Below are 24,654 nucleotides of genomic sequence, written 5' to 3' on the forward strand. Positions count from 1 at the left end.
TCAATACGACCAACCAGCCAATCGCTTACCGAAAGGTGACGGCAGCAACTTTTGAAGCAGCCAAAACCAAAAGCACCGATCGCCGACCGCTAACTTCCGCTTTCATTCAAGCCCCACGTACCTATACTTCGCGATTGAGCTTCCTTGTCAACAACAACATGTACAAGCTTTGAGATAGGCTTCGTAGCAGCACCTAGTGCTTTCAATTTATTTACAAATTTCAAGTCGTATCCGAGCTTCTTTCCCATTCAGCAAACATGCAGGCCGCCCTAGAACCTTTCCTCCAGGCTCATGCCGACGAAGTTTCCTGGGTCGTTGTCGCCCAGTTAAGCCCTTTTGCGCCTCCAGAGAACCCAGGCCGTCTGTATGACTTCTACCGAGCATCGAACGAACACCAGATCGAGAATGAGGTCAGATCCGCCCTGAAGTACAACAGGAATAGTAGGCTCTCGAACAAGGAAGCTGGTGCATGGATGGAGATCTTTGTTGCATACTGGCGAGCGGTTGGATTCATATTGAGGGCTGAAGAAGCGAGGAATCAGGGTCGCATTGAAGATCGTCAATTTGTCGACATTTACGATGCGTGGAAGACAATGACGGATTTGATCGTCAGGCACATCTCCAATGGTTCACTCCCAAACTGGACCATCGTCTGCATGTACGTTACGGCCAACCACTTGAGGCGCTTTGCTATCAGGGCGGACGAGCAACTTGCGCAAAGCAAAAGCAATGTCACCTTTAGTCCAGGATTTGGAGACGACATCGTAAGCACAGTAGCGCGTAATGAAAAGCTTGAAGAAGCTGCACGAGTGTTCAACAAAATGTTCGCATTGTGTCTTGGAGATAGGTGTGTTTGCTATTCTGACAAGAGTGTTCATAAGGAGTACTAAGATAACCCAGAAATCCTGATATGCGAGAATCGCGAAAATGGGGAACCTACTATGTGGCCAATCTACTGTTCAAAACGTACTTCAAGGTAGGCCTTCCCGTGCACGAATTTCGCTCATGTCATATTGACTCTTGTGCAGCTCAAGAACGTCAGCCTATCTAAGAACGTTGTAAGGTCTATTGAGGCACAAAACGACCTCCCAGACTTCAAAGTATACCCAGCAGCTCATCGTACGACGTACAAATACTATGTAGGCGTATTGGCTTTCCTGCAGGAAGATTACACAAAGGTACACTTCATGAATTTTCTCATCTTTCTAATGCCACAGCTAATCTCTGCAGGCCGAATCATGTCTCACGGATGCATGGAATATGTGCCTGCCTGACTCCATGAAAAATCAAGAGTAAGAGGCCCTTATTATGCCGGTTGTGTGCAACCCTAATATGTTTCTAGGCTCATCCTCACATACCTCATACCATGTCGTCTGATTACAAAACACAACATCCCGACGCAAACACTTCTAGCCTCATACCCAGGATTAAAGAGAATATTCGGTCCGTTGGTTTCGTGCATCAAAAGTGGTGATCTCGCAGGGTTTGATGCCGCCTTGCTGGCGGGAGAAGATACCTTTGTCAAGCGCAGGATCTACCTGACCTTGGAGCGAGGCCGAGATATTGCCTTGCGGAATTTGTTACGCAAGACCTTCCTTGCAGAGGGCTTTGAGGACCTCAAAGAAGGTCAAAGCGAATTGGACCGTATTAGGAAGACAAGAATACCATTGTCGCATTTTGTAGTCGCACTGCGTCTACGAAGTAGCGGCCAAGCACTTGAAGACGACGAAGTCGAATGCCTGCTGGCCAACATGATCTACAAGGTATGTTTTCATTCTATATTCACTACGCAACAGCCACCCCTTGACTTCCTTCACTGCTACTGTGCGTTCCGTCGGCAACTTGCGTACGAAATGAGGGATACCTGCTAGATCAGACGTACGGTACACCAAACTCATCACGTATCTGACCATATGCGCAGGGCCTCATGAAAGGATACATCTCTAGAGAGCACTCAATGGTTGTCCTGAACAAGAAAGGAGCATTTCCAGGAACAGGAGTGTGATGAATTCCATCGCTATTACCCCATCTTTGAGCCAAAAGAGTGGTATCTGATGCAGGTGGAGGAATCATGCATCATGTCAGTTTCCTGCGAGCAACCCATGGGTTTATTCAAAAGCTCCCGAGTTGTCGATGGAGGATTATCCTTGGTGGAAGCGCCTATGTCTCTAGCTTCTGAGCGCTTTACTGTAACAGAAAAAAAAATCAATATACCCGCCGTTGAACGGCACTTTGCACTCCTTCACTATGTACACATTCTTGCAATGCAGCTCTCCTCGTCACGCTGTCTTGATACCTGAACGTCACATTGTGCACGCTTTACCTCTCTTTCTTGACTGTAACATCAGAAAGCTCTCCAGAAAGCCATATTTTACCATAGATTGTACCCTTGTCTGTATGAAAACTATCCTTAAACTCCCTCTATTGTCGACATTCAAACTCACAAGTTGAGTCCGTACCAAAGCCAGACCAAAGAGTTCTGGGCACAACAGCGCGGTCATATACTCGTGTGGGTTGGAACATTGACGTCTCCGTGCCACCTGTTTTAAAATTGAAAAGCGCGAATACTCTTCTCCTGGGGAACTTGATGGGTAATGTAAGTGGGCAGTATTTGGTTGGAAACAGAGCTGCTGGTTGTATATGTGAAAAGACCTTGATTGTGAATACCATCATGTCCTCGCTGGACACTTGTAGTGTTTCGAATCTTCAATCAAATTCAATAGTAGAATGATCCGCTTTCTACACCAATTTGGAATCCCTAAAAAACAGCCGTAGCTATCAGGGTTGTCATCCACTCTCACTGTTAGAGTAAATCGCTGCTTATAGGATGTCTACTACTTTTCATGCGCAGTGGCAATGAGTTATGGCTTTATCAAAATTTTCAGCAGGGACATGTTTAGGGTGAAAATAAGGACCAGGAGGGTCCATTTAGTTCTATTCTGCGTGAGAGTACCTGGGTATCTCTAGTCGCAACAAGCCAATGAAAGGCCAACAAGTAAGTCCTCAGTGAGACCTTTTCTACCACGGAACACTCGAAACGAGATTCATGACCGAAAAGGCAATGAACATTTGTATCAAAGTGTTGCGGAGAGATCGTTGTGGAACAATTGAATCACAGGAAAAATCGACCAACAAGGAAGGAGTACATAGTTACGGGCGGTCGTCTTGGCAGAAACCAGAGCATACATTAAGAACAAATCTTCGAATCATTCTTTTGGGTATAAAGCGAGGAGTAAGAACGACAAAGCAAGCCCCCATTACTCAAGCACCATGGATCCTTGCCCTCGTATTGACCCGCGTGCGCCCAAATTCCAGTCTCAGCGAATCGCGACAATCAATTAGGCCCCCTGTCGCAGCCGTCGCCACGTATTCGCCCTATCATGTGATATCGCGTTCGGTTCCGACACTTTATCTTTTCCAAGGCTGCAATTTACCCCACTCCACCGACAATAATGTTTCACGCCCTGTGTTCGTTCCCACTTGAGTACGCCGGAGAGACGCATTCCGCTAACTTAGTCCTGCCGTGCTTGCATTGTGGTATCCTTGTCCTGAGATGGGCCCTGGTCGCCGTGGTACGCCCTGGTGCTGTCTCGTCTGAATTGTCTGCGAGATTGGGCGTACCCTGCAGCTTGCAGTATTGCTGTAACAGAGCTGATAGGTGCAGTGACTCACAGAGAGCAGCCTTGTTCAATGGCTACCAAGGATGATCGAGGTTGGCTCGTTCGATTTGTGTCCTACTGTTTCGATAGGTTTTACCATCGTCGCTCGTACCTCGAGAACGAACTAGGCCTTGCTGACGGAGACGGTACGCGTTGGCTATCGGTTAATTGATTGTACTTGCCCAACACTCAGCCCCGAAGTAAGACAACCATCCCGTCGATGTGGTATACCCTTGCTACTGTGGTATTATCCTTGTCGCTGAGGGGAAATGTGGATGATAACTCGAACGCTTTCAGCCGTAGCTCAACGACGAGCTAGATAGTTCCAGCGACCCAAAATGTCGTCGAGTCGCATCCCCTGGATCGTTTGATTATAGCATATCATTTCTCTGGGAGGTCCTGAAAGCAAGCATGTACGCAGTACTATCTTGCCACTTTTTCTGCGCATCCAATAGATGATAATGGAAGAGCAAGATTGTTCTGGTCGATCGGTCGGTCTGTTTCCACATTCCTAGTTCAGAGCCTGTGTCATGGCCATTGCAGCCCTCCTCAACACCTCGCCTGCTTTGAGCATATACTGTCCCGCGCTCTTTTTCTTTTTCTTTCCATTCTTTGGGCCCTTGCGTTTCGGTTTGTGGCCGCCCGCTCGTTTGGCCCGGATGTTTTGAACTGAATGTCGAGGTGGTTTCTCCATTTTGTGTAATTCGTTTTTCGTGATAAGTGGTCGTTTTCTAGGTTACGCTACATGTGCATTGCGAGTTACAGATATATATTCATCACTGTGGAGGATGCGTAGAGAGGATTGCCGAGTTCCGTGGCGATGAAGTAGGCCAAGCCGCCGCCTGAGACCCACTTTTGGTGGGAACTTGAGGCTGTACAGGAAGAGTGCTCGGCTTGGCGATGTTGTATTTCTGCAGCCCTATGATGCTTTTCTATGCATTAGGTGCTTCAAATCATAGTGATGATGGTCCAGATTTATCGAAGAGGTGTGTGTGTGTATGTGGGTGAATTACTGAAGAAATGAATTTGGTGCGATGCTTGGACGCCTTGAAACTGATGTCACGAAATGAAGCAGGAACATCACAATATCATCAACATGAAGCTAGTCGTCGAATACTGAGTCCAACTGGTTATTTCTTCGCATCGAATAATAGAATAGTCTCGTACACAATTTAGTCCGATTTCTCACAATCTGGCAAATCTAGCAATTTGATCAAGCCGTCGCTACCTCGATAACCTGTCCAGCAGAAACAAATTCAAAGAGAGAAGATGAAGGAAAAGAATCATTATCATTTCTTGAGTTCGAAAACTTTGAGAACAGCGTCTTGCCCTTGATCGCTGCCGTAGCATAGCCACGTGTGGTAATAAGAAAGAGATTTTTTTGGATCGTTCTTTGAATAAAGTAGAAACGAAACAGATGACAGCAACTTCAAAATTAAGTGTTCGTGAAGTCTGCTGTGGTCTGGATGATAAAACACACCATGGATGGAAAAAGGATAAGAGATATAGAGTACAAATTGATGGCAAGAAATGAGTGCCAGAAGGTTATGGTATCTTGAGAACCGAGAACGCCGTACGAGTAAGATACTAGAAGAACAAATACCAAGTGCCACCACTCTGAGGGGCACTTTGGTGGCGCACCGAGGTAAGTATAGTACAGGAAGAATAGGGTTCACGTTGCTCGAGCATCCGACATCCATATCGGACGATGCGACTGAGACGTGATTGAAAGAAGCAGCGACAACGTTTGAGGAGATTCATAATAAGGAAAAGAAACGGACAGAATCTGAAAGATGACTGCCGAACTGAGCGCATTCGTGTATGAAGGGCGAAGGAGTTGCGATGTTATAGCCCCGTTAAGGGTTGGCAACCAAGGTTGATATTAATGCGGGGACTTCTGGCCGAGGTCATCCATGTGGTTGACCATAGCGACGAAGAGGTCGAAGAACAGTTTTCCACCGTTCTCCATTTCCTGCTGCATCGTGCCGCTTCGCTTGAACGTGTGGCGGGCGCGGATGATGAGAGCAAGATAGTGTGCACGCAGCTTCGAGTCGTTGTCCGGAGTGTTGGCGTATGCAAAGCGAGCCGACGAAAGAATGGTGCTGCATTGAATGCCAGACTGGAGGCCTTGCTTCCTCAGGGAAAGCTTCTTCAGCTCCTGAAGACCATACCTCTCGGCAGCGCAGTAGATGATCGTGTCTTTGAGGATCGGACCGACGTGGGTGTTGATGACGGCTTCACCTACGCCGTTGCCATTGCCACCATCCTCAAGGCTCCAGCTGTTGCGTCGCTTATCGTACTCAAGACGAGGATAGTAGTCGCCTTTGTAGAGGTATTCAAGAATGGAAGAGAACACTTCTGGCTCGTCATCAGGAAGCTCGATACGTTTGTTGGTCGTTTGAAAGTATTGGTCTCGGCAAGCCGACTGGAAGAACGGCGAATGGCAAAGAACATCTTCGTGAGCTGCGAAGAGTCGTTGCTCTCGTCCAACGGAAAGCGTGATGATCGGACTACTGGAAAGTCATTAGTTCTCAGTGCTCGTCGGAAGCGTCAAACAAATGTCAAATTCACTCACCTTCCAAGAGTTGGAGAAGTCTGAGACTGAGGAGAGGCAGCTTGGGCTTGCTGTGCGAGCTTTTCAATCTTCCTTGGAGAATCCCTGAACGAGGGGTTTTTCTTGTGTGACTTCGATTTGCTGGCTCGGTGTTTTGAGAAGCTTTCGCCTCGATATTTCGATGGATTAGATGAGAACATGATGAATGATGGACTGAAAGGTCTGCTGTGATGAGATCAAATCGGGATAGGCGGGGATTCCTGTTTTATAGTGTTTGGGGGATAGGCAGCAAGCATACGAATGCAAGTACGCAATCAGAACGATCGAAGGGAAACCTCAGGCAACAACTTTGAAAGACTGAGAGCAAACGATAAAGGGCCCCTTTGGAGAGGGCGATAGGCCTCAATATATATGGCCTGGGAGGCCTCCTATCAACCGGCGACTGGGGACGACGGGGGAGTGAATGGAACGCGATTGGACGTGTAAATTGTGCAACACGCTGCTAACGCGATATCACATGCAACGCTAGACCGTAAATGGGAAGATAATTAAGAGTCAGGGCGGAGGGCGACGCTCAGGTCTTACAAGGGCTACCTGGACATGGCGCAAGGGATGTAACACGAGGACGTGGGACAAAGGAAGGCAAACGAGGTGGTGGCGCGGACGGTCGTTGATGGGGCCTGTTAGGCTTCCTACACCATAGAATAATTAATGGAGAGCGATCGGGAACAAGGAGAAAAGACGACGGAGCAGAGCATCGCAAGTAAAACGCAATTCAGACAGACTTTGTTTGATCAATCAATGCGACCGTAAGTAATAGAATGTTCCATGAGGCCAAGAATTGTGCGATTCACAACAAGTGACTCCTCACATTCCCAGATGCATCCTCCGTCTTGGGATGAGGAAGCTTGGGCCACAATGGGCGAAGAAAAGCAAGGCTTTGTCGTTGCGCAAAAGCCAGAGGCCGTTCATCGCACCTATATCCATGTATCGGCCGGCATTAATTTCTTTTGTCAACAGTCTGCGAACATTCGTCTAGTTTACCCCCCAGTGCCCCCCTGAACTGGGGCGAAAGCCGTGGCGAAGGACCGATTATGATGGAAGTGGAAGCTCTCCGAGTTCCCCGCCGCGATAGCTCACACCCTCAGCAGGACTTTGACAAAGCGCGGAAGCCAGACTTTTGATGCCGTACAAGCCATGGCGCATTGCACCTCAGAATTGTGATGGAAAGGCGCTGATCGCCGAGTGTAATTGGATGGGGGCTGTGGACCTGCATGCCTGGGTACTCGTAGTTATTGAGGTGTGAAGTTATCTCTCAGCGTTCGTCAGAGCTGGCGGGCTTAAGGACTCTCTGGTCAAACACGGAACACGCGCGCCATCAGCTGATCTCGCCCATCCCAATATCGGTTCAATTATCCATCTACTTTGGGCATAGTCTTGCGACACCCATCCCGTCACACCTCGTACCTTCATCGGTACCTCGCATGGAGTGTTCATTCACATAATGTACAAATACACCAATGCAGAAGATTTACGCCGTACTCGATCTTTTCTTTTTTTCTTCTGCTAGCTTGGCACGAGGAGCAGCCAGAAACCATGCTTCATCCCATCCTCTATGCAAATTCACCACTTATGTTGTGCTATGTTCATGTCGATGATGTGACATCGTTCTTCTTACACTCCCACACCAACTCAAACACCCCCTCATCGATCGATGTTGAATGTTCGATCACACGTCTCGTCCACGCCGTCCACTCGTCCTTCGCCATCCCCTTCACATCAATTCCTTCCTTGAATTCGTGAATAGCAAGATGTTTCGGCGCTTTCTCCGCATCGGGGTCGTTCTTGCTCTGGACTTTGAAAATCAATTCGTATCTCTTACTTCTCCTCCAGCCTGGCAATTGTGATATCTGCTCAAGATGTTCTTGCCTGTACCACCGATCTAGTTCTCCTCCCATACCCGCTTCTGGCTGAATCGCTGTTGATTTTATCACCTTACCCATTTCTCCACTTCCGTCCTCAATCCCGCTCACCTCAGGCTTGGTGAACACTTGCACTTGCTGATAAAATCTAGTGTCGAAATTGATGTAGTCTTGTGATGGGCCACTCTCTGGCAAAAGCTCAGAGTGCTGACTTATCGATTTGAACTCTGCGCTTTCGATAAACGACATGTCGGGGACATTGTATATCGCAAGGTGGGGGCGCTTTCTTGAGTTGTCGCTGCTCCTGAAGCGCCATGCAGCCGTGCATCCAGGTGAGTTGGATGGCGTTGCTGCAATGATATCTGGTATGTGTACTGTTTGATACCATTGGTTGAAAACAGCCTCATCAAGTTGCGATCTCGGTGCAGAGTTCACCCACATTATCCCAGGGCCTGATAGTGGGGGTCCATTGTATGAGGTGCGATTTGGATTGGACATCGTGGTTCCAGCCAGGTGCTTGAAGCAAGACTTGGTTTGTAAGAATGATCTTAGCAGGAATTGAACGTTAGATTCTGCTATGCAGTCAAGATTATGGTGGTATGTTTCCAATATCAAAGGTTGCTATTCCTTGTTGTTGCTGTCATCTTTTCTTAAGGGGTCTACTATTCTCTTCCCTTTCGGCCTGCAACGCTAATTAACCGGGAAAACAGATCCGGACTATTCACAACCTCCTATCAGCCTCATAGTCTGCCCACGACCAGACTGATTTTGCACCCTCTTAACCTTATTCTGGGATCTATCTGCTTTGTAATACCCGGAAAGCTCTAAAAAGGGCCCATCACTCCTGTATTACCTGGGTCTATAGTTACACACTATCGTAACAGAGTAGTAGGATCCAAAGCCGCCTAACTACTGGTAAAGCAATGTGGCATGTGTATGACCGCGATGAGATTTTCCAAGGCCATTCGCCCATACAAAAGCTTGATATCTGATTGTCTGTAGTCCAAACGTGGCATGGTAGAACAGAATAGAGCTCTTATATTGTAATGCCATAATCTACAGTCAACACAAAAGTAGGCAGTCACTCTCCGCATTGTGGTTTCCGTCTTCACATCCATACCATGGTTCCGGTGTTTACGTTTCAGTCTCGGGTGCCGTAACCATAGCCCTTGGACTCCACCTCTCTACATCACATTTCAGCTCGACAATTATCGCTAGACTTGCCTAGCGAATACACCTCTGCTTCTATAAGCAGATCTTCACTCATCGAGATGTTTCGCTTGAGTGTTATTACCAAAAGAGGCAGATTACATCCTCGTGACGATGAGATCCAGGATTTCTCGTGCGGTTGTCCTTGCGATCCTAACACAACAGCCATCGACCTCCAAGACCAACGCTGCCCAATATTAGGATATATGATAATTGGACGATTGTTGGGCACCACCACTTCCACAACAAGGTATAACCCCGGCCTGCCTACAGTGCTCTATATCTCTGAACCGAATTGCCCAAACAGGACATCGCTATATTCTACCAAGAGAGAAGGCGGAATTGTAGGGCGTATTTCATCACAGGTCAAAGTCAACAATCTTTACAAGAACGTTAGTTGATACTTTGATACTCGGGAACTGCGCAAAAGGTTTTCGATAGTTGTACATACACCACGCGCCAAGATCCGGGGTGCATGACTTGAGCCAAGATACGCTTTCTAAAGTAAGATTGACCCTACTTGAACTTCCTGTTCTTCTGGTCCATCAAGGATTCCGCTTCCTATAGCAGCCGGTGGAAGGGGAGTATCCTGTCACTCAAGCCGGGCCTTCATCTCTATCAAAGTAGTACACAATTGCTGACCACTAAAGATCTTAGATTTGGGAAGATTCCATTGGACGGTTGCGGCGTGACGTCGTTGATCGCACCCAAAATCGACAGCTTGTTTACGCTGCACGAAATTGTGTGGCAGCGACATTGGCCAGTTTCTGCAAGGTTGGATATATACCTGGCACGTTGCCAATCAAACGTCGGCTAAGCACAACTACCGAGCAGCACCAACGTACCGTGCAATATGCATTTTTTGAAACAAGTGGTAGCAGGCGGAGACTTAACGGCAGAAATCGCTGATTTATGCTTCATCAAGCTTTTTCGAAAGTATCCCTCATTATCCCCTCCAGAGTGGCGAATCTCCAAGTGAGGTTGACGACACTCCAGTGCCCTGGTCCTTCACCAGCTTGCATTGAGCCTTCCGAAGACCCAAAGTGAGTCTGCAATACTCTCCCCGGACTTTGGTCTTCGGAAATCTCTTGCGATCTGGTTGTAGCTTATCATTCGTCGCAGCGTATAGGTGCAGTATTTGATCAAGAGTTATCCAAGCTGATGCCCCTGGTCAACAACTATCAACCCTGACATGAACGACTCAATTACAAACACATTAACCTTCCATCTAGGGCGTTATTGTAGGTACCCTCGTGGCCAACTTGAGGATTATGGTCAGCCGCTGGTCTTGGTTAGACCTAGCCTACAGTCAACGAATCAATATTATAGGACCTGTTCATGCCACGATACTTACTAATTTCAGTGAGAACCGGTACGGGCTACCGTCTACAATGCAGCAGTTATTTAAAATATACTATATTGTGCCACTCAGCCGAGCCTTCGCACAGCGTCGGATAGCGGACTGTGAAATCGGCAGTGCGCCATGTCCTAGGAACCTATAAAGGAGGCAGGATATGTCCACCAGTCGAGGTTTCAGTGTACTTAGCTAGGGACGACATTGACATCGTCTTACAATTATGGCTGGCGTTGCTGTTGTGAACGCCCTCGTGGCATCGTTGTGTCTGTTCTCAGGCGCTTCGGCATGGCCATTTGGAAAGAGACAGACCTTGTCCATCGAGGACATTCAAAAGCAGGCGCTCGCCAATGCGTACAAGGTCCTCGATGGGACTATCTCCGATGGCATGACCCGCTCCGGATGCACGAAAGCCAATGTTGCCGTAAGGAAGGAATAGTACGTTTGGACCCGCGTCCCATTTGAAGAATCGATCGCTAACCAAGTCTTCTAGTGGTGATTTGACCAAGGATGAGCGAACTGAATATATTCGAGCGGTGAAATGTATTCTGCAGAAACCAAGCAAGCTTCCTGCTGGAAAATACCCCGGAGCAAAGTCTCGATATGATGACTTTGTGGTTGTCCACATGAATATGACACCATCAGTCCACTCCACTGCGAACTTCATGCACTGGCATCGCTACTACATCTGGTAAGTCCTCAGGATATGCTGTCCTTGCCCATCACTAATTACTACAGGGCGTACGAGACTGCGCTGCGCACGGAATGTGACTACAAGGGATACCAACCATACTGGAACTGGGGAAAGTACGCCGACCTTACCACATCACCGATTTTCAATGGTGACGAATGGAGTCTGGGCGGTAATGGCAAGTCTGTACCCCACAAAGGAGGCTTCATCGGTCGTCAAGTTCCTGCTGGACCAGGAGGCGGCTGTGTGGAGACGGGTCCTTTCGCAAAGTATGTGTCACCATAAATGGACAGCATCAGAAACACCACTAACGTTCACTGAAGTTTGACAATCCACCTCGGCCCCCTATCACCCACCATGGACCCGGCCCTCAAGATCCCAAGCAACCCGCAACGTGACGGCTACGGCGACAATCCGCGCTGCCTCAGGCGCGATGTCAACAACTACTTCGTCGGCAACTCGCTCAAGCCAGCCAACCTCGCCTCGCACATCACGTCCAACTCAGCCATCGGCAAGTTCCAGGACACCCTGCAGAATGATACTCCACAGATGTCAGCCATCCACTCCTCTGGCCACTTCTCCATCTGGGGAGACCCCGGAGGTGACGTCTACGTCAGCCCTGCCGAGCCTGGGTTCTGGCTGCATCACGGACAGCTCGACAGGCACTGGTGGATGTGGGCAAATTACCTGGAGAAGGACCTCAAGACTAGGGCTAGTCAATATGAAGGTAAGTTCTTTGCTATTCAACCATATAGTGGTATTCTTTTACTCTATATATGCGCCGAAATAACTAACAAATGATTCCAGGTGGAACAAACTGGATGAACCCCAACAGCGCAAAAGGAAAGCCCACAGACGCACAATGGCTCGACGTCGTGGCGCCCACAGGCAAGAACGGCATAGCCAGCAACCAAATGTTCTCCACCACAGCTGGTCCGTTCTGCTACGTCTACGAGTAGAGGTATTGGTCTCTTTTATGCATCACCTATGAGCACAGGTGCATCCATCGTATTCTATCAACATACCCAAGAAGCTGGGTATTCGAAACCTGCTTCACAAACGAAAATTGGAACTTTATATTTACATATTCACCTAGACGTGCTTACCGCGTTGCTATATATTTGCATCTATGTACTCCACCTTCCCCTCCTCCCCGTTGCGAAATAGACAAAAGTGCCGTCACAAACGACGACGACTACTCATCCTCATTCACTGAACAGTTAAAACAGAATAGACATTGGTCATTCAAACCATCTGCCGTGAAACCCTCGAACTCTTCCTTCCCAACCTCCCCCCTGCTCCTCGCTTCCCTCCCTCAATCTATCGATCTATCTATCTTACATGCACGCGCGCACGCAACACAACGCACCCCATCTAACCTAAGCCACCATCCCGACCGGATCTGCCGAATGGCCTTGATACTTCTCTATTCTTCACCGCCGTGTGAATCGACACACCATATTGCAAGGTGCGGGGAAGAATCTGTATGCGCCCCAAAAAAAAACAACGGGGGTATTATTTTTGTCTCCTTCGCTTACGGCTTTCTCCAACTAAAATGAATTCTGGGAAAATTGTCGTTGGATAAAGTGAGTATATTACCCCAAATTTCCCTTCCCCTCACCGCACGACCCCAGGGGACATGGGGGTTAAGCACACGTGATTGATCTAGGGTTTTCGGGGCTGTGGAAGATGGTGGTGCTGTCTTCTTCTTCTTTGCGCAAGTGTATGCTGATTTATGGTATTAAAACTTTATGTAGTGACTTTCATGCATGTCTATCACAACATGTGCAACGAATCTCCCCCTAGTGAATTGATGTATCATCCATCGCTCACGTCTGCCGTTGCTGCCTCCAATGGCGCGGGATTGTACCTGGTTTCTCGTGGCTACAGCGACAATGGCTTACTTGAATTCTACCATCTTCTTATGTGCAATACACGTCTGTCGTCTTTGGCGATCCTGATAGGAATGGAAGGAATCATAGTTTCGACCCCGGCTCCAACGTCTTCTGCACCAAACCCGCGACATGTTCCGCAACACCCCTATCAATAGTTAGCATTAAAGTCCCATAACCCCATACAGACTCCACTCCGCTCTTCTCTTCCAAACATGATCAAAAACAAAGCAGAGGACGTAAAAAGGAAAAGAATAGAGAAAACTCACCACGAAGCCTGATACCCCGCCCCAGCGTGTCCATAACAATGCACGACGCTCACCCCCTCCCCCCACTCCTCCCTCCTCCTCTCGACCTCCATCCTCGGTCCCCCCTTCCTGCCAGGCCTCAGTCCAACATTATGACTAATAACCTGCAGATCCTCCGGCCGTCCCAACTCGGGGCACAACGCGCAGCACCTCTTCACGATGTCCGCCGCGAGTTCCGGGTCGACGTCGGCGCTCCAGTTCCCGTCCTGCCGGCACCCGCCGAGCACGACGCCGCCGCCGTGCGGGCGCGGGAACACGTAGGTCGTCGAGGGGTCGATGCGGGCTGGAGAGCGGAGATACATGCGGGGGATTGGGGTGGCGGGCTCGGCGACGAGGACGGTTTGGCCCCGCGTCGGATACAGGTTTAGATCGCGGACGTCGGTCAGGGAGTAAGAGCCTAGGGCTGTGCAGTTTAGGAGGATGGTGGTGCTGGGGAAGGAGGAAAGGAGGGAGGCGAGGGAGGGGAGGTGTCGGCGGACTGTGCGGATGGATTTGCTGAGGGCTTGGTTTTGTAGCCTGGATTTGTCGTTGTCAGTCAAACTGTTACATTTGGAGAAGGGGGATATCATACCATCCAAGGTAGGTTTGCGTGTTGATGTGGAATGTTTGAGGGAAGTCGACGGCGAATGTTGCTCCAGACGGTAGCTCTTCTTTCTTGACGTGCTGTAAGCCTCCAACCAGTTCATCATACCACACTTTTCCCGTCTCTTCAGTGATGATGCCCGTCTGCTCGATTGGCCTGATTTCATGAAGTCAGCTAGCTGTTATCAAGTACGATAATTCCCTCTTTCCCAAAATCACGGGACCAACCAACTCCAAAGTAGGTCATATAAAACCTTGAGTGGAAAGAGAATTGGAGAGCAACATACGCATCAAAAACCGCCCGCAACCCCATCTCCGCGACCCCCGTCTCGTACGTCAACCCCTTCTCCACGAACCCCTTGAACCTCTCAAATGAAATCCTATCGCACTGCTCTAGGAGCCCGTTGTCGTGCGCCATCGAGCACCAATTGGCGCCCGCCCACGGCGAGGTGTACTCGATGGACCGGTCGCCGGGGAAGTGTTTTGCAACGATGGTGATCGGGGCTGTTGGGTACTTCTCGCGTAGGACGAGCGCATTGGTCAGGCCTATCACGCCGGCGCCTATGATGAGGATATTTGGTTGTGATGGTGACATGGTTGGTTATGGGATGATAGATGTATGTTTCAATCTTCTAGGTAGGTAGGGATTGGGGATGCGAATTGATGATGATGGGGAATTGAAGTTCTTTCCAGCGAATATAGAAGTGTTCCAGAATCGGACTTCGTTGAATGGAACTGTAAAATATGGCTCAATTTCCAACTTTCAACAGTCGATCAGAATCAGTCGGCCCGCAATGTTGATGGATTATCACGCTTGATTGATGTCCAGAAGGCTGTGGCAACCGAATGTGTAACCCTTGGCATATGCTCTATCCAATGGTAGAGACCGTCGGAGTAACTGAAGTCCACTGAAAAACACGCACCTGCAGATTTCGGAGCTGGGAAGTTGAGTTGAGAACAGGATCGATTAATGAGAGGTTGAGATGAGAAGATCCGAACGGGGTAGTGGAAATATGGGGAAAGGTGGCGGCCGTTCGCAATTCAATTTGGGCCTAGCGTCTTCAGTGGCGTGGAATGATCGGATAAGGGACGAAATGATGATATGATAGTCTGAATGTGCACTGAGCGTAGGATTTGGAGCGGTATATAAATATTTGCATCACTGAGTCGGGCTTGATTTATGTGCTGATTGTCCTTATGTGAACCTCGAGACGCGGCGTAGCACTGTAAAGTCACAAGCAATGTTTGATGAACGATAGAAAAGCGCGTTGTAGCTATCAAGTGTAGAGATATGTACGCAATTTACAAATGAAAATAAATCTCCCCAGATGTCGTAGTTACAGTAGATACTATGACCACGACAATGATACAAATGCGGTCGCTATTGGAACACGCCGTTGTTGGTGCCAACTGGCACATGGTCGTCCCTCTTGTCGACATTCAATTCCGAGCCTGTGGCATCTATGTTTGAAGTAGTAGTTGATCTTGACATCCTCTGATGGTACGATGAACGGTGAGGCTCGTTGCGAGACGTCACCATGTCCAAATGCTCACAATTCTGAAATGATGAAGATATGTGAGCATCCGGAAATGACGAAGATGTGTCTGCAACGGCACACATCGTAATAGTATGGTCCTGCACGGGTTTGTCCTGAAGGGCAATGGGAATCTGTGATGCAACGGCATCAGCGATGTCATTCCCTTCTTTCTTGAGCCACATGCAGTCCCGCAGAAGACGACATTGTTGGGGTGTTGTGCTTGACCCAGATATCTTTGTCGTTTTTGTCGTGCTGTTCGTCTTCGTTCCAGGTATTGTTGCCATTCTCATATGCGCTTTCTCCCAAAGAAGCGACGGCAAACCGTGAGGGAATGTTTCACTGGCCTTGAGATTGTTGCACTCCCAGTAAACTTGTTCACCGGCAAGGCGAAGGAGTCTGCGGCTAAGAAGGCGCTCTTGCAACGACCAGGCACGTGTATCCCAAGCAAATCCTTGTTTCTGCCAATCGACGATGTCGTCGGAGTCAGCAGTATCCACGTTGGCCGTGGACAATCGCTTGTGATTGGGTCCAGTATGAGCGTTGACATCGTCGACGACGATCGTCAATGCTGCATTCCGGTACGTCGCAGCCATGGCAGCACATTCGCGGTGTTTATCTTCTTCTGAATCTTGGACAATGCAGAGAGAGTCGGCCCATATGTAACGGTAGCCCACCCGCTCGGCTGTAGCAACAGCCTCCTTGAGTGCATCGGACAGGCTCTCAACAGAGAGCTGCGTCTGGGCTTGGTGGATGTTGTCCTTGGACAGTGTGAGGTCCGATGGACTCCACATGTGACTGACAACAACGTAATCGATTCGATCAGAACCGGACGCAATGTCAGCACTGTTTACCACTCGTAATGATGAAAGCCCATCGGCCTGCTTAGCATTGATGTCAACAAGGCGTGTGGGAAGTGTAGTTCCATCGACATCATTCCATGCACAGGCTTCGTGATCGTGGACACATTCTTCGACCCATCCCTTCACACGAGCGTCGACGTCTTGCTGTGCGTTACTTCTGTGCTTACAACTGGTAAAGCCACAACTGAAAACGTGACGTTGGGCGAGAGAGGAATGATCCTGTTGGACGAGTGCTTCCACAGATGCCAACTCTTGCTGAGGCCCAGGGAAGCTAGCTTCGTCGTTCGCCCACTGAAGACAGCAAAGAGCGGGAGTGAAGACCATTGTCAGCATTGCTGCACTGGGCCGTTGAGAGGGTTCGGGGTCAACCATCGTCTTGATGGTACGGACAGCATTTGCTTCCACTGGACTGGCAGTTTGCTCCAGCAAGCTTGAGAGTCTCTGGTGGAGGCGGGGAACTTCTTGCCAGTAGAGCTTACCATGGCTTCCAGTGAATTGCTCCAGAAGATCAAGCCATTGCCTGTTGCTCGTGCATAAAGCAGCAGCGGTCATCTCTATGAAGACACAGCCGAGACTCCAGATGTCAGTTGCGCTCTCGCGTGTCTTTCCAGAAAAGACTTCAGGAGCAGAGTATTGGCGTGTAAGGGCCTTTGAGGTGGTTTGTGACGCCGAAGACGTCGAGGAGCTGATACCAAAGTCACTCAATATGACCCGTGGTTCCTCACCATCAGCGAGCGTGACAAGAATGTTCTGCGGCTTGATATCAAGATGGTTGATGATAGGCCGTTGCTCATGAAGGTATCGCAGTGTTGAAGCAAGGCATCCGAACATCTTGAATATCGTGTCTTGCAAGCCAACAGGTCTTTCGCGCATACTTTGCTTGAGCCACAAAGCTAGTGTAGTTTCAGCAACAGGTGAGCAGAGTATTGATACCTTATCGCCCTTGGCGTAAGCTCCGAGGAAGCGAACAATGTGAGGGTGACGCAGCTTTTTGAGCACGTTCACCTCGTTCTTGAGTTCATCCATGGCAGATTGCTCACGATTCTTGAGTGTCTTGCGACTCATCCTGAGTTTTGTTTCTTGATGGATGACTTCGTCCACCGTACTGAACCCGCCCGTACCAAGCAGCTTCACGCTGAGGAAGGATTGGTGGTCAACAAAGTTATCGACAGAGAGCGAGCCGATTTCGCGCCATTGCAGATCGGCTGCGGCCTGATCGGAGGTCTTCTTCACGACTGAGTCGTCTTGGTCTGGCGCACGCTTGGGGTAATCGGGTATCGGTGGCGGCAGTGGTGGCGTAGGGGAGTGAGACGGAAGAGTGCCGACGGCCACAGAATCCTTCTGGGTCTGGAGTTGGACTTCTGAGACCTTGGCCTGGAATTGGGGCCGTTCTTTTGTCTCCAACGCATGCTGGAGATTGTCATTGCGAGATGTTCTCTCACAGACCCCTTCAACGCCCCGAGGTATCTCTTGTAGGGTTGAACTTTGATTGACCGAAGATCGGGTTTGTTGATCTGGACTGTGTTGACCTGCATGTGTTTGAGTCAACCCTTGTGTACTATCCAGGTAGGAGTCCGTTATGCAAAATTGGTCTTGGCTTGGATGTGTCCTTCCGATTACATCGGTGACAGCATTTCCGGCCACAGTAGCTGCGTCATCGCGCGTTGTGCTACTGCGCCCGGGGAGTGTATCCTGCTGGGCCTTTCTTATGTGAGCAAGCGTAGAATACGATTCAGTTGCAAGACGGCCGGCAGTTTCACTATACGGTCCAGAGCCTAATGAATGGTTTCCGGCAACGTCGCTTCCATTAAACTGTTGAAGAGAATCCGTGATGGTTGACTGGACTGAACAGGTGTTGTCTTGTGATGTTGATAGCTGGAAGTGGCCGAACCCGCTAAAAGAGGACTGGCCATTGCCGGAACCGCCGTCGTTGTTGTCGCCCTGCTTCGAGCCTCGGCCTTGTGATCCAGATCGTGATCCATTGGAGCCGTTGCTGTCGCTGGAATGGTTGTTCTTATTGTTGTTGTCGGGCTTGTCGTCATCGTCATCATCGTCTGTGTTATCGGGGCTGTTGTCTTCTTCGTAGTCGACCCAGTCAATCATGCCCTTTCCTTTCTTGAAATGATCTAATCCAATCTTTAGCATATGATCAAGGAGTGGAGTTGGGAAACACTGGGACATACCTGCGATGTGATCGATGCGATCCTGTCTCGAGGCGAAGCGGTGGGGACAAAATCCGCATCGTCGTGGGAACTCTGTGTCAGAGAGCACTAAGCTGGAGGCCTCATAGTCATTGCTATCTAGATTGGGATGGAGGTTTCGGAAGTGCTGGACTGCATTAGCATGGACTTGCAACTCCGGAATTGCACGGAAGAATGAACATACCTGAGAGAAGTGGTATCGCCTGAAGCAGGGCTTCAACTTGTCATTGGTACCCTGGCTGACACACAGGCTACATAGCCAAGATTTCGAAGGGTACCACTCCTCCTCATTTCTCTTCCAGTCACACTTTCTTGTGTATCGCTTCCCACACTTCCTCGTGCACTGGTAGATTTTAATTGGGTCGTGCCGCAACAAGTCTGCATCCTGAGTGGGTGTGCATCCTTTCTTGCCCCCTCGTGCCGTTGGTGGGCTGGCTGTGGTCGTATTTGACTCCTGGTTAGATGGAGCTTCTGGCACTGTGTAGCTCTGAGTGGAATTCCTGAAGGGTTGCTCCTGCTGTGTGAAGCTTGTTTGTGACCTGTAGGCTGAGTCGGCATGGCCAGCCATGCCCTGCTTTAGTAACCGACCGAACCACTGTCGGATGGCTGAAGCGGGTTCCCCTGTGAGCTGGCTCAATGAGTCGATGTGTCGGTCACTGCGTACTGTTAGCAACGGGACTTCACTCTGGCGATGCCATGTCTGGGTCGGATAGGGATGCTTACCTTGGCAAGACAGCGTACTTGCTGAACCACAGAGCGCACACGTCGGCAGCCTCATCACTCAGACCGGTCACATCGACAGAGCTCGCCGGGGTAGCTTGTGTCTCGATCCAACTGGAGCCTGCCATGGATGCTGATGATGAAGGGATGAAAGGGGAGAAGGAAGCAGAGGCATGGCTCTCGTGCCTCTTCGACTGTGGGAAGTCGTTGACGTCAAGTTCAAGTGGGCGCTTACCCATCTCGTTGACGGATTGGAATTGGTTTATTGATCCAAATGACTGAACAGGTGTCATAGGGAAGCTGTCCATGCCGGAGACGAGCTGGTTGTTCCATGTTGCAGAAGATCCCAAGGTGTTATCCAAGGCCTGCAGAGAGGTCAAATTGGTTTCTAATAATGGTACATGGGGGAGACACGATATGGAGAAGGGAAGCATGATGGTTGATTTGACTTGAGAGATGACAAGATTTGATATATCCAAAAGACTTTGAATGTGAAGATGCTACGGAGTGACGAGCCAGCGGCTAATTAACTTACGAGGTTCTGGGGCATGGAAAAGCTTGTGTCGGCAGTAGACATGGAGAATAGTGGATCGAGGAAACTGCTAGTAGTGGTATCGATGCCTTCGTCGTCAGCGAAGAGGAAGTCGGCAGAGGTGTTACCCTCAGCGACCTTGGCGAAGGATGGATCGGCCGCCTGCTCGAAACCGAAAGCCATGTTCATGTCACCGGATCCGAAGTTCATGGCGATGGGGTTGTTGGAGTTGGAGTTAGTGTTGTATCCGAAGCCTGCCATGAGCGACTATTCGCATTCAGCTTGGATATTGTGATCAGTAGGATGATGGTGATGGAATGTAATGGATGAAGTCGAAGAGGTTGCGAAAGGGCGCGAAAGAGTAGGCGTAGGGCAGCCGTATAGTCAATCGATCGCAAGCTTTTGTCAGCAACAATCGCTTTCCGGAGGGAGGATGAGTCGAAATGGCTCACGATGGAAAAGAGATTGAGGATGTAGAGAAGTAAGTTGAGTCAAGTGCCTCAGGCGGGAGGGATGGGATTCTTTTAGGAAGGGCAACGACGATGAATGAAAGGTGGGATAGGGCAGAAAAGGGTAAGGACTCGTAGGGATAAGGTAGTACCACCAATTGTCCGGTGAGCATTTGGTGGGAAGTGGGATGGGGAAAGGATGACTCGAACGGTCTAACCTGGTAGGCGCAGCCCTTCCGTTAGGCGAGAAGGGCGGCGGACGGGCATTGATTGGCACCCTGGGCGTACCATTCCATCACTACTACGGAGTACCACAGTAAGTAAATCGCTACTCCGTAGTAATAATGTGTAGTATATATTCGATAAATTAACACGGAGACCAATATATACATAGGTACGTATGCTAATTCCTTATTGCTCTTGACTTGATCATTACCATGAGATCTTCTTTGTTATTAAAATGAAGCATGAAATTACACAATCATCGGTTGTGGATTGATCAAGCCAAACCTACAAACTGCTTACCCACGTGACACACACACACAGTACGCGCAAATACCGTCCAGACTCTTCACTACAACTAGATGATTAAAGTACCACCAACACCCTCTTTACCATGAGCGTGCTTTCACGCTGCAGATCCAACTGCTGCAGCACAACGTCTGACGTCCCGTTAGAAGCAAAAGAGGCAAGAGGATCGGGAACTGCAGCTGTGGTTGATCTGTAAGATTCGTATGACTCCCAACCTACCTGCCCAGCCAATCAGATCAAGCCGGGAAGGGCTACGGCGCTGCTAAAACGGCGGAAGGGCGCAATGGGCGGCAGTGCATTTTCCCCGAATTGTGGCTGGGTTTGCACTTGCGGCTGAGACCTCGAGTCCACACCGCAGTTAGTCTCCTAGGTATGTGTGTCTCGCTCTCGTGTCAGGGCACGCAGGGGTATGTCATTCCTCCACATTTTTGCACCAGCTTGCTACCAATATGGCGATACCTAGGAAATTACCTGTGAAAATGAAAACACATCGTCACTGAATATTCTCTTCCGTTGCTCTATCTCGTCGCTTCCTTGTCAAGCGATTTCCAAGAACCTCAACATCGGATATTCGAACACGAATGGAATAGATGTACAGGCACATACTGGCCGAACCGATGAAACATATCCCATTAAAGTCATTATGGAACCGAACCGAACACATAAATTTTTAGAAGTTCTTTGTAGATTCCATTGTTCCCTTGGAATGGTCTTTACAACTCGACGATGGAGCCAACTGAAGTATTCGGATATTCTTTGATGGCAATACCGCTCCTTGTCCGAATGCTTACATCCTCTTCAAACTGTTTCGCGCAATTCCACTCTGTCGGTGGTGGACTTCGAAGCTTCTCCAAGTTCTGGTCTCCCATTGCCGGTTGTATCGCAATCCTGGACTGTTGCTTCGAGGTTCAACGCGCGCCGTACAAGGACGACTGTAATAATGGACAAGATAGCAGCCCAGGCCCAAGGCACCGTAAAAGCTTTCGAACACACCACGATCGTCAGTCCAACATTCGCTCACCAAAGTCAAAAAGGTGATGTGCGAGATAACTTACACAATGCATACCCAATCTCCGGATTCTCTGCGCCAAATATGACCGCAAGCAGTGTGCCAGCGACCAGAAGTCCAGAAACCCCCCACATCCAATCCAACTGACGAGACACGTTCTCAAGCGCAGGGCTAGAAGCAATACGACGTACAAGTGCAGACCGAAATTGTCTACCGCAAGCACCATCAACAGCACAAATATCTTCCGCAATGACGATAACTCCAGGAGGAAAGCGAGATCCAGCTTCGAATGATGACAATGGGAACGGAATGGCGAGTTTCGCAATGAACAGAACTTCGGTCAACACCAACTGAGTACAAGTCTGTAGGATAGAGAGGGGAATCATAAGAGCGACGAGCCGGACGTTTGCACTGGTACTGCCTAGAACAAGCACTATGGTGATGTATACCACGCCGACAGTGAAGTTCCATTGGAAAAAATCAAATGCCCATCGACTCCTCGACGTAGTAGGTCTGGCATCTTCATTCCGATAAAGTCTGAGGAACCGCTTAAACAAGGTTGCCAAGGCAGGTAATCCAATAATGGGTAGAATTATAGATAAAATCAATTCCGTGTGCAATGAAGTATGTTTTTTAAGGGAGAAATAGAGGGCGATTGGTAAGATACAGTTCGCAATAAGGATGATGGTCCAGTGAATTGTGATGCTTCTCTTGTGACTCCAAAGATCAAGGGGGATGGCTGGAAGAGTGACATCCGATCTTTGGCTCATAATGTGGTCTAGATGCTTTGCGAAAGGACGTGATGTGCTAAAGAAAGAAGTTCATGCTCTGGTCTCAAATCATTTTCGAATTATTCATATTCAAGCAATATATACCTGAAGGTACAAGCGAGCACAACTTTTACTATTCACCGAGCCCCTTCCAACGCCTGCCACATGCAAAAAGATCAAGCAAATTTGATTGCAAGGTTTTACAATCATTGGCTTCGCCCACCAGTGGGATCGGAACATTATTGAGGAGACAGAACGGACACGCGAGAATATTGCGGGGGATCGTCATTCCAAGACCCCAGGTTAGTGTGTAGGTTTCCTAATCTGGCTTCTGTCAGTCGGCCAATTCGGCGAAGCCTACATCAAAGTAAACCCACATGATTCCGAGGTACAATAAGTAGCTGAGGTATTACAGTAGGTATCACGCTTTAGGAAAGATGTCTCCGAGTATGTCTATGTTGGGTGTAGATACGAAATTAAATTAAATTAAATTCAACATTGTGGAAGCTCTTTATATCAAAAAGCAAGCTCAAGATATTCTTCTTCCTTGATCATTGTTGATCTGACATCTGCTATAGATGTCTTCACAGGGGTTTCGATTGCTTGCTTTCCTCGGATTTGCAACATGCGAGATTAGCTGGCAAGTAGCCTCCATCATACTTCGTCACTACCTAGGCTTGGGAACCACTCTCCCAACCTGGCCGCTGCAAAGAATCATCAGATTGCAGATCACAAAGTCAATCCTCAGATCCATCTCTACCACCCGACTCGCAACACCTCTATCACTCGATCCCGGGACGGAAGGTGACCGCTTCTGCTTGTTACCTGCGGCCAGCAGACAATTATATAAAGGACCCCTGAGAAACGACGACATACGGCCCCAGACGATAGGCGCAACCTGGACCCCAGAGCGCCTCGACCCTAGCCCAGGACGTCCACCAGTCGTTGTGGCTCTTCACTTCCATGGCGGCGCGTATGTCTTGGGTAACGGACGAGATGCCGACACTGGCTTCTTAGCCCAAAACTACCTAAAATGGACTGGATGCACACACGTTCTCACCCCTCAGTACCGGCTTGCAACGACACCGAAGGGGCGTTTCCCAGCAGCCGCTCAGGATGCTCTGTCCGCTTACATGTACCTTATTCACAACCTCGGCATACCCTCCGAGCAGATCATTGTGGCAGGGGATTCAGCCGGGGGTAACCTTGTCATGGCCTTGTTACGCTACATCTCCGAATATGGCACTGAACTGGGGATCCCGTGGCCTGCAGCTGCCCTGCTCTGGTCCCCATGGACTTCGCTTGCATCTTCTAGAGATCCCACCAGTATTCGGAAGTCTCCCAACTATGCGACTGATTACATCCATGAAAGCTTCCCGATTTGGGGCGTCGAAGGACTCACTGGTCATGGAGGTGTGTCATTCGATGACCCGTATCTGTCGCCAGGACTTGAACAAAGCTTCACAAGTCTGACGCCGTTGTGGGTGCATTCGGGAAAGCTGGAGCTCCTTTATGAAGACAATCGAGACTTTGTGACAAAGTTTCGTGCAAATGGTACTCAGGTGGAGTGGGATGTCGATGAAGGTTGTCCACATGACATCGCGTTGATGGGAGAAAAACTTGGGTTTGAGAAAGAAGCTGTGCAGGCGTCACGCCGGGCAGGGGATTTCTTGTCGAATGTCTTGAGCAAGGACAAGGTTACGTAGTTGCAAAATTGATTCCGGCACTCGCTGAATGCTTAACTTGAAAGGAACGATATGCATTCTACCTGTACTTAGGACATAATGAAATTAGAAAACGTAGGATGTACTCCTGTTATAGAAATCATGAATATGCTTGATCCATAAAATCCCATAGTGGCTGATACCCCGTT

The 24,654-nt window shown here is 49.1% G+C and overlaps 9 protein-coding genes across 9 annotated transcripts; 3 read left to right on the top strand and 6 right to left on the bottom strand.

Moving 5' to 3' along the window:
• Window positions 1-75: 75 nt before the first annotated feature.
• Window positions 76-2,243, top strand: BU24DRAFT_420785 (uncharacterized protein). Its single transcript, XM_033527563.1, has 6 exons — window positions 76-847; window positions 901-976; window positions 1,029-1,178; window positions 1,231-1,292; window positions 1,343-1,763; window positions 1,922-2,243. The coding sequence occupies exons 1-6, from the start codon at window positions 258-260 to the stop codon at window positions 2,003-2,005; spliced, it is 1,383 nt and encodes a 460-aa protein (XP_033386074.1). The 5' UTR covers window positions 76-257; the 3' UTR covers window positions 2,006-2,243.
• Window positions 2,244-4,891: 2,648 nt separating this feature from the next.
• On the bottom strand, window positions 4,892-5,450 carry BU24DRAFT_157475 (uncharacterized protein). The gene has a single exon (XM_033521337.1). The coding sequence runs from the start codon at window positions 5,357-5,359 to the stop codon at window positions 4,949-4,951; it is 411 nt and encodes a 136-aa protein (XP_033386075.1). The 5' UTR covers window positions 5,360-5,450; the 3' UTR covers window positions 4,892-4,948.
• Window positions 5,451-5,541: 91 nt separating this feature from the next.
• Window positions 5,542-6,413, bottom strand: BU24DRAFT_344378 (uncharacterized protein; the record flags this gene model as incomplete). Its single annotated transcript, XM_033523399.1, has 2 exons — window positions 5,542-6,169; window positions 6,235-6,413. 2 exons carry the CDS (start codon window positions 6,411-6,413, stop codon window positions 5,542-5,544), a joined length of 807 nt encoding a protein of 268 aa, XP_033386076.1.
• Window positions 6,414-7,728: 1,315 nt separating this feature from the next.
• BU24DRAFT_449347 (uncharacterized protein) lies at window positions 7,729-8,633 on the bottom strand (the record flags this gene model as incomplete). The annotated part of the gene is made up of 1 exon (XM_033530938.1): window positions 7,729-8,633. The coding sequence occupies one exon, from the start codon at window positions 8,631-8,633 to the stop codon at window positions 7,860-7,862; it is 774 nt and encodes a 257-aa protein (XP_033386077.1). The 3' UTR covers window positions 7,729-7,859.
• A 2,257-nt stretch (window positions 8,634-10,890) lies between these two features.
• On the top strand, window positions 10,891-12,840 carry BU24DRAFT_478876 (Di-copper centre-containing protein). Its single transcript, XM_033533051.1, has 5 exons — window positions 10,891-11,136; window positions 11,192-11,389; window positions 11,437-11,658; window positions 11,713-12,116; window positions 12,197-12,840. Exons 1-5 carry the CDS (start codon window positions 10,922-10,924, stop codon window positions 12,346-12,348), a joined length of 1,191 nt encoding a protein of 396 aa, XP_033386078.1. The 5' UTR covers window positions 10,891-10,921; the 3' UTR covers window positions 12,349-12,840.
• Window positions 12,841-13,105: 265 nt separating this feature from the next.
• BU24DRAFT_367827 (uncharacterized protein) lies at window positions 13,106-15,252 on the bottom strand. The gene is made up of 4 exons (XM_033524354.1): window positions 14,459-15,252; window positions 14,161-14,328; window positions 13,551-14,105; window positions 13,106-13,429 (listed from the first exon to the last, which is right to left on the bottom strand). The coding sequence occupies exons 1-4, from the start codon at window positions 14,764-14,766 to the stop codon at window positions 13,366-13,368; spliced, it is 1,095 nt and encodes a 364-aa protein (XP_033386079.1). The 5' UTR covers window positions 14,767-15,252; the 3' UTR covers window positions 13,106-13,365.
• A 117-nt stretch (window positions 15,253-15,369) lies between these two features.
• Window positions 15,370-20,752, bottom strand: BU24DRAFT_420789 (uncharacterized protein). Its single transcript, XM_033527564.1, has 5 exons — window positions 20,026-20,752; window positions 19,494-19,855; window positions 18,955-19,426; window positions 18,753-18,897; window positions 15,370-18,695 (listed from the first exon to the last, which is right to left on the bottom strand). Exons 1-5 carry the CDS (start codon window positions 20,281-20,283, stop codon window positions 15,553-15,555), a joined length of 4,380 nt encoding a protein of 1,459 aa, XP_033386080.1. The 5' UTR covers window positions 20,284-20,752; the 3' UTR covers window positions 15,370-15,552.
• Window positions 20,753-21,847: 1,095 nt separating this feature from the next.
• On the bottom strand, window positions 21,848-22,985 carry BU24DRAFT_157572 (uncharacterized protein). The gene has a single exon (XM_033521338.1). The coding sequence runs from the start codon at window positions 22,779-22,781 to the stop codon at window positions 22,029-22,031; it is 753 nt and encodes a 250-aa protein (XP_033386081.1). The 5' UTR covers window positions 22,782-22,985; the 3' UTR covers window positions 21,848-22,028.
• A 336-nt stretch (window positions 22,986-23,321) lies between these two features.
• On the top strand, window positions 23,322-24,530 carry BU24DRAFT_157606 (esterase). Its single transcript, XM_033521339.1, has one exon. The coding sequence runs from the start codon at window positions 23,360-23,362 to the stop codon at window positions 24,485-24,487; it is 1,128 nt and encodes a 375-aa protein (XP_033386082.1). The 5' UTR covers window positions 23,322-23,359; the 3' UTR covers window positions 24,488-24,530.
• The last annotated feature ends 124 nt before the right edge of the window (window positions 24,531-24,654 follow it).

The sequence above is a fragment of the Aaosphaeria arxii genome, assembly GCF_010015735.1.
Source record: "Aaosphaeria arxii CBS 175.79 unplaced genomic scaffold BU24scaffold_3, whole genome shotgun sequence".
Taxonomy (NCBI): Eukaryota; Fungi; Ascomycota; class Dothideomycetes; order Pleosporales; genus Aaosphaeria; species Aaosphaeria arxii.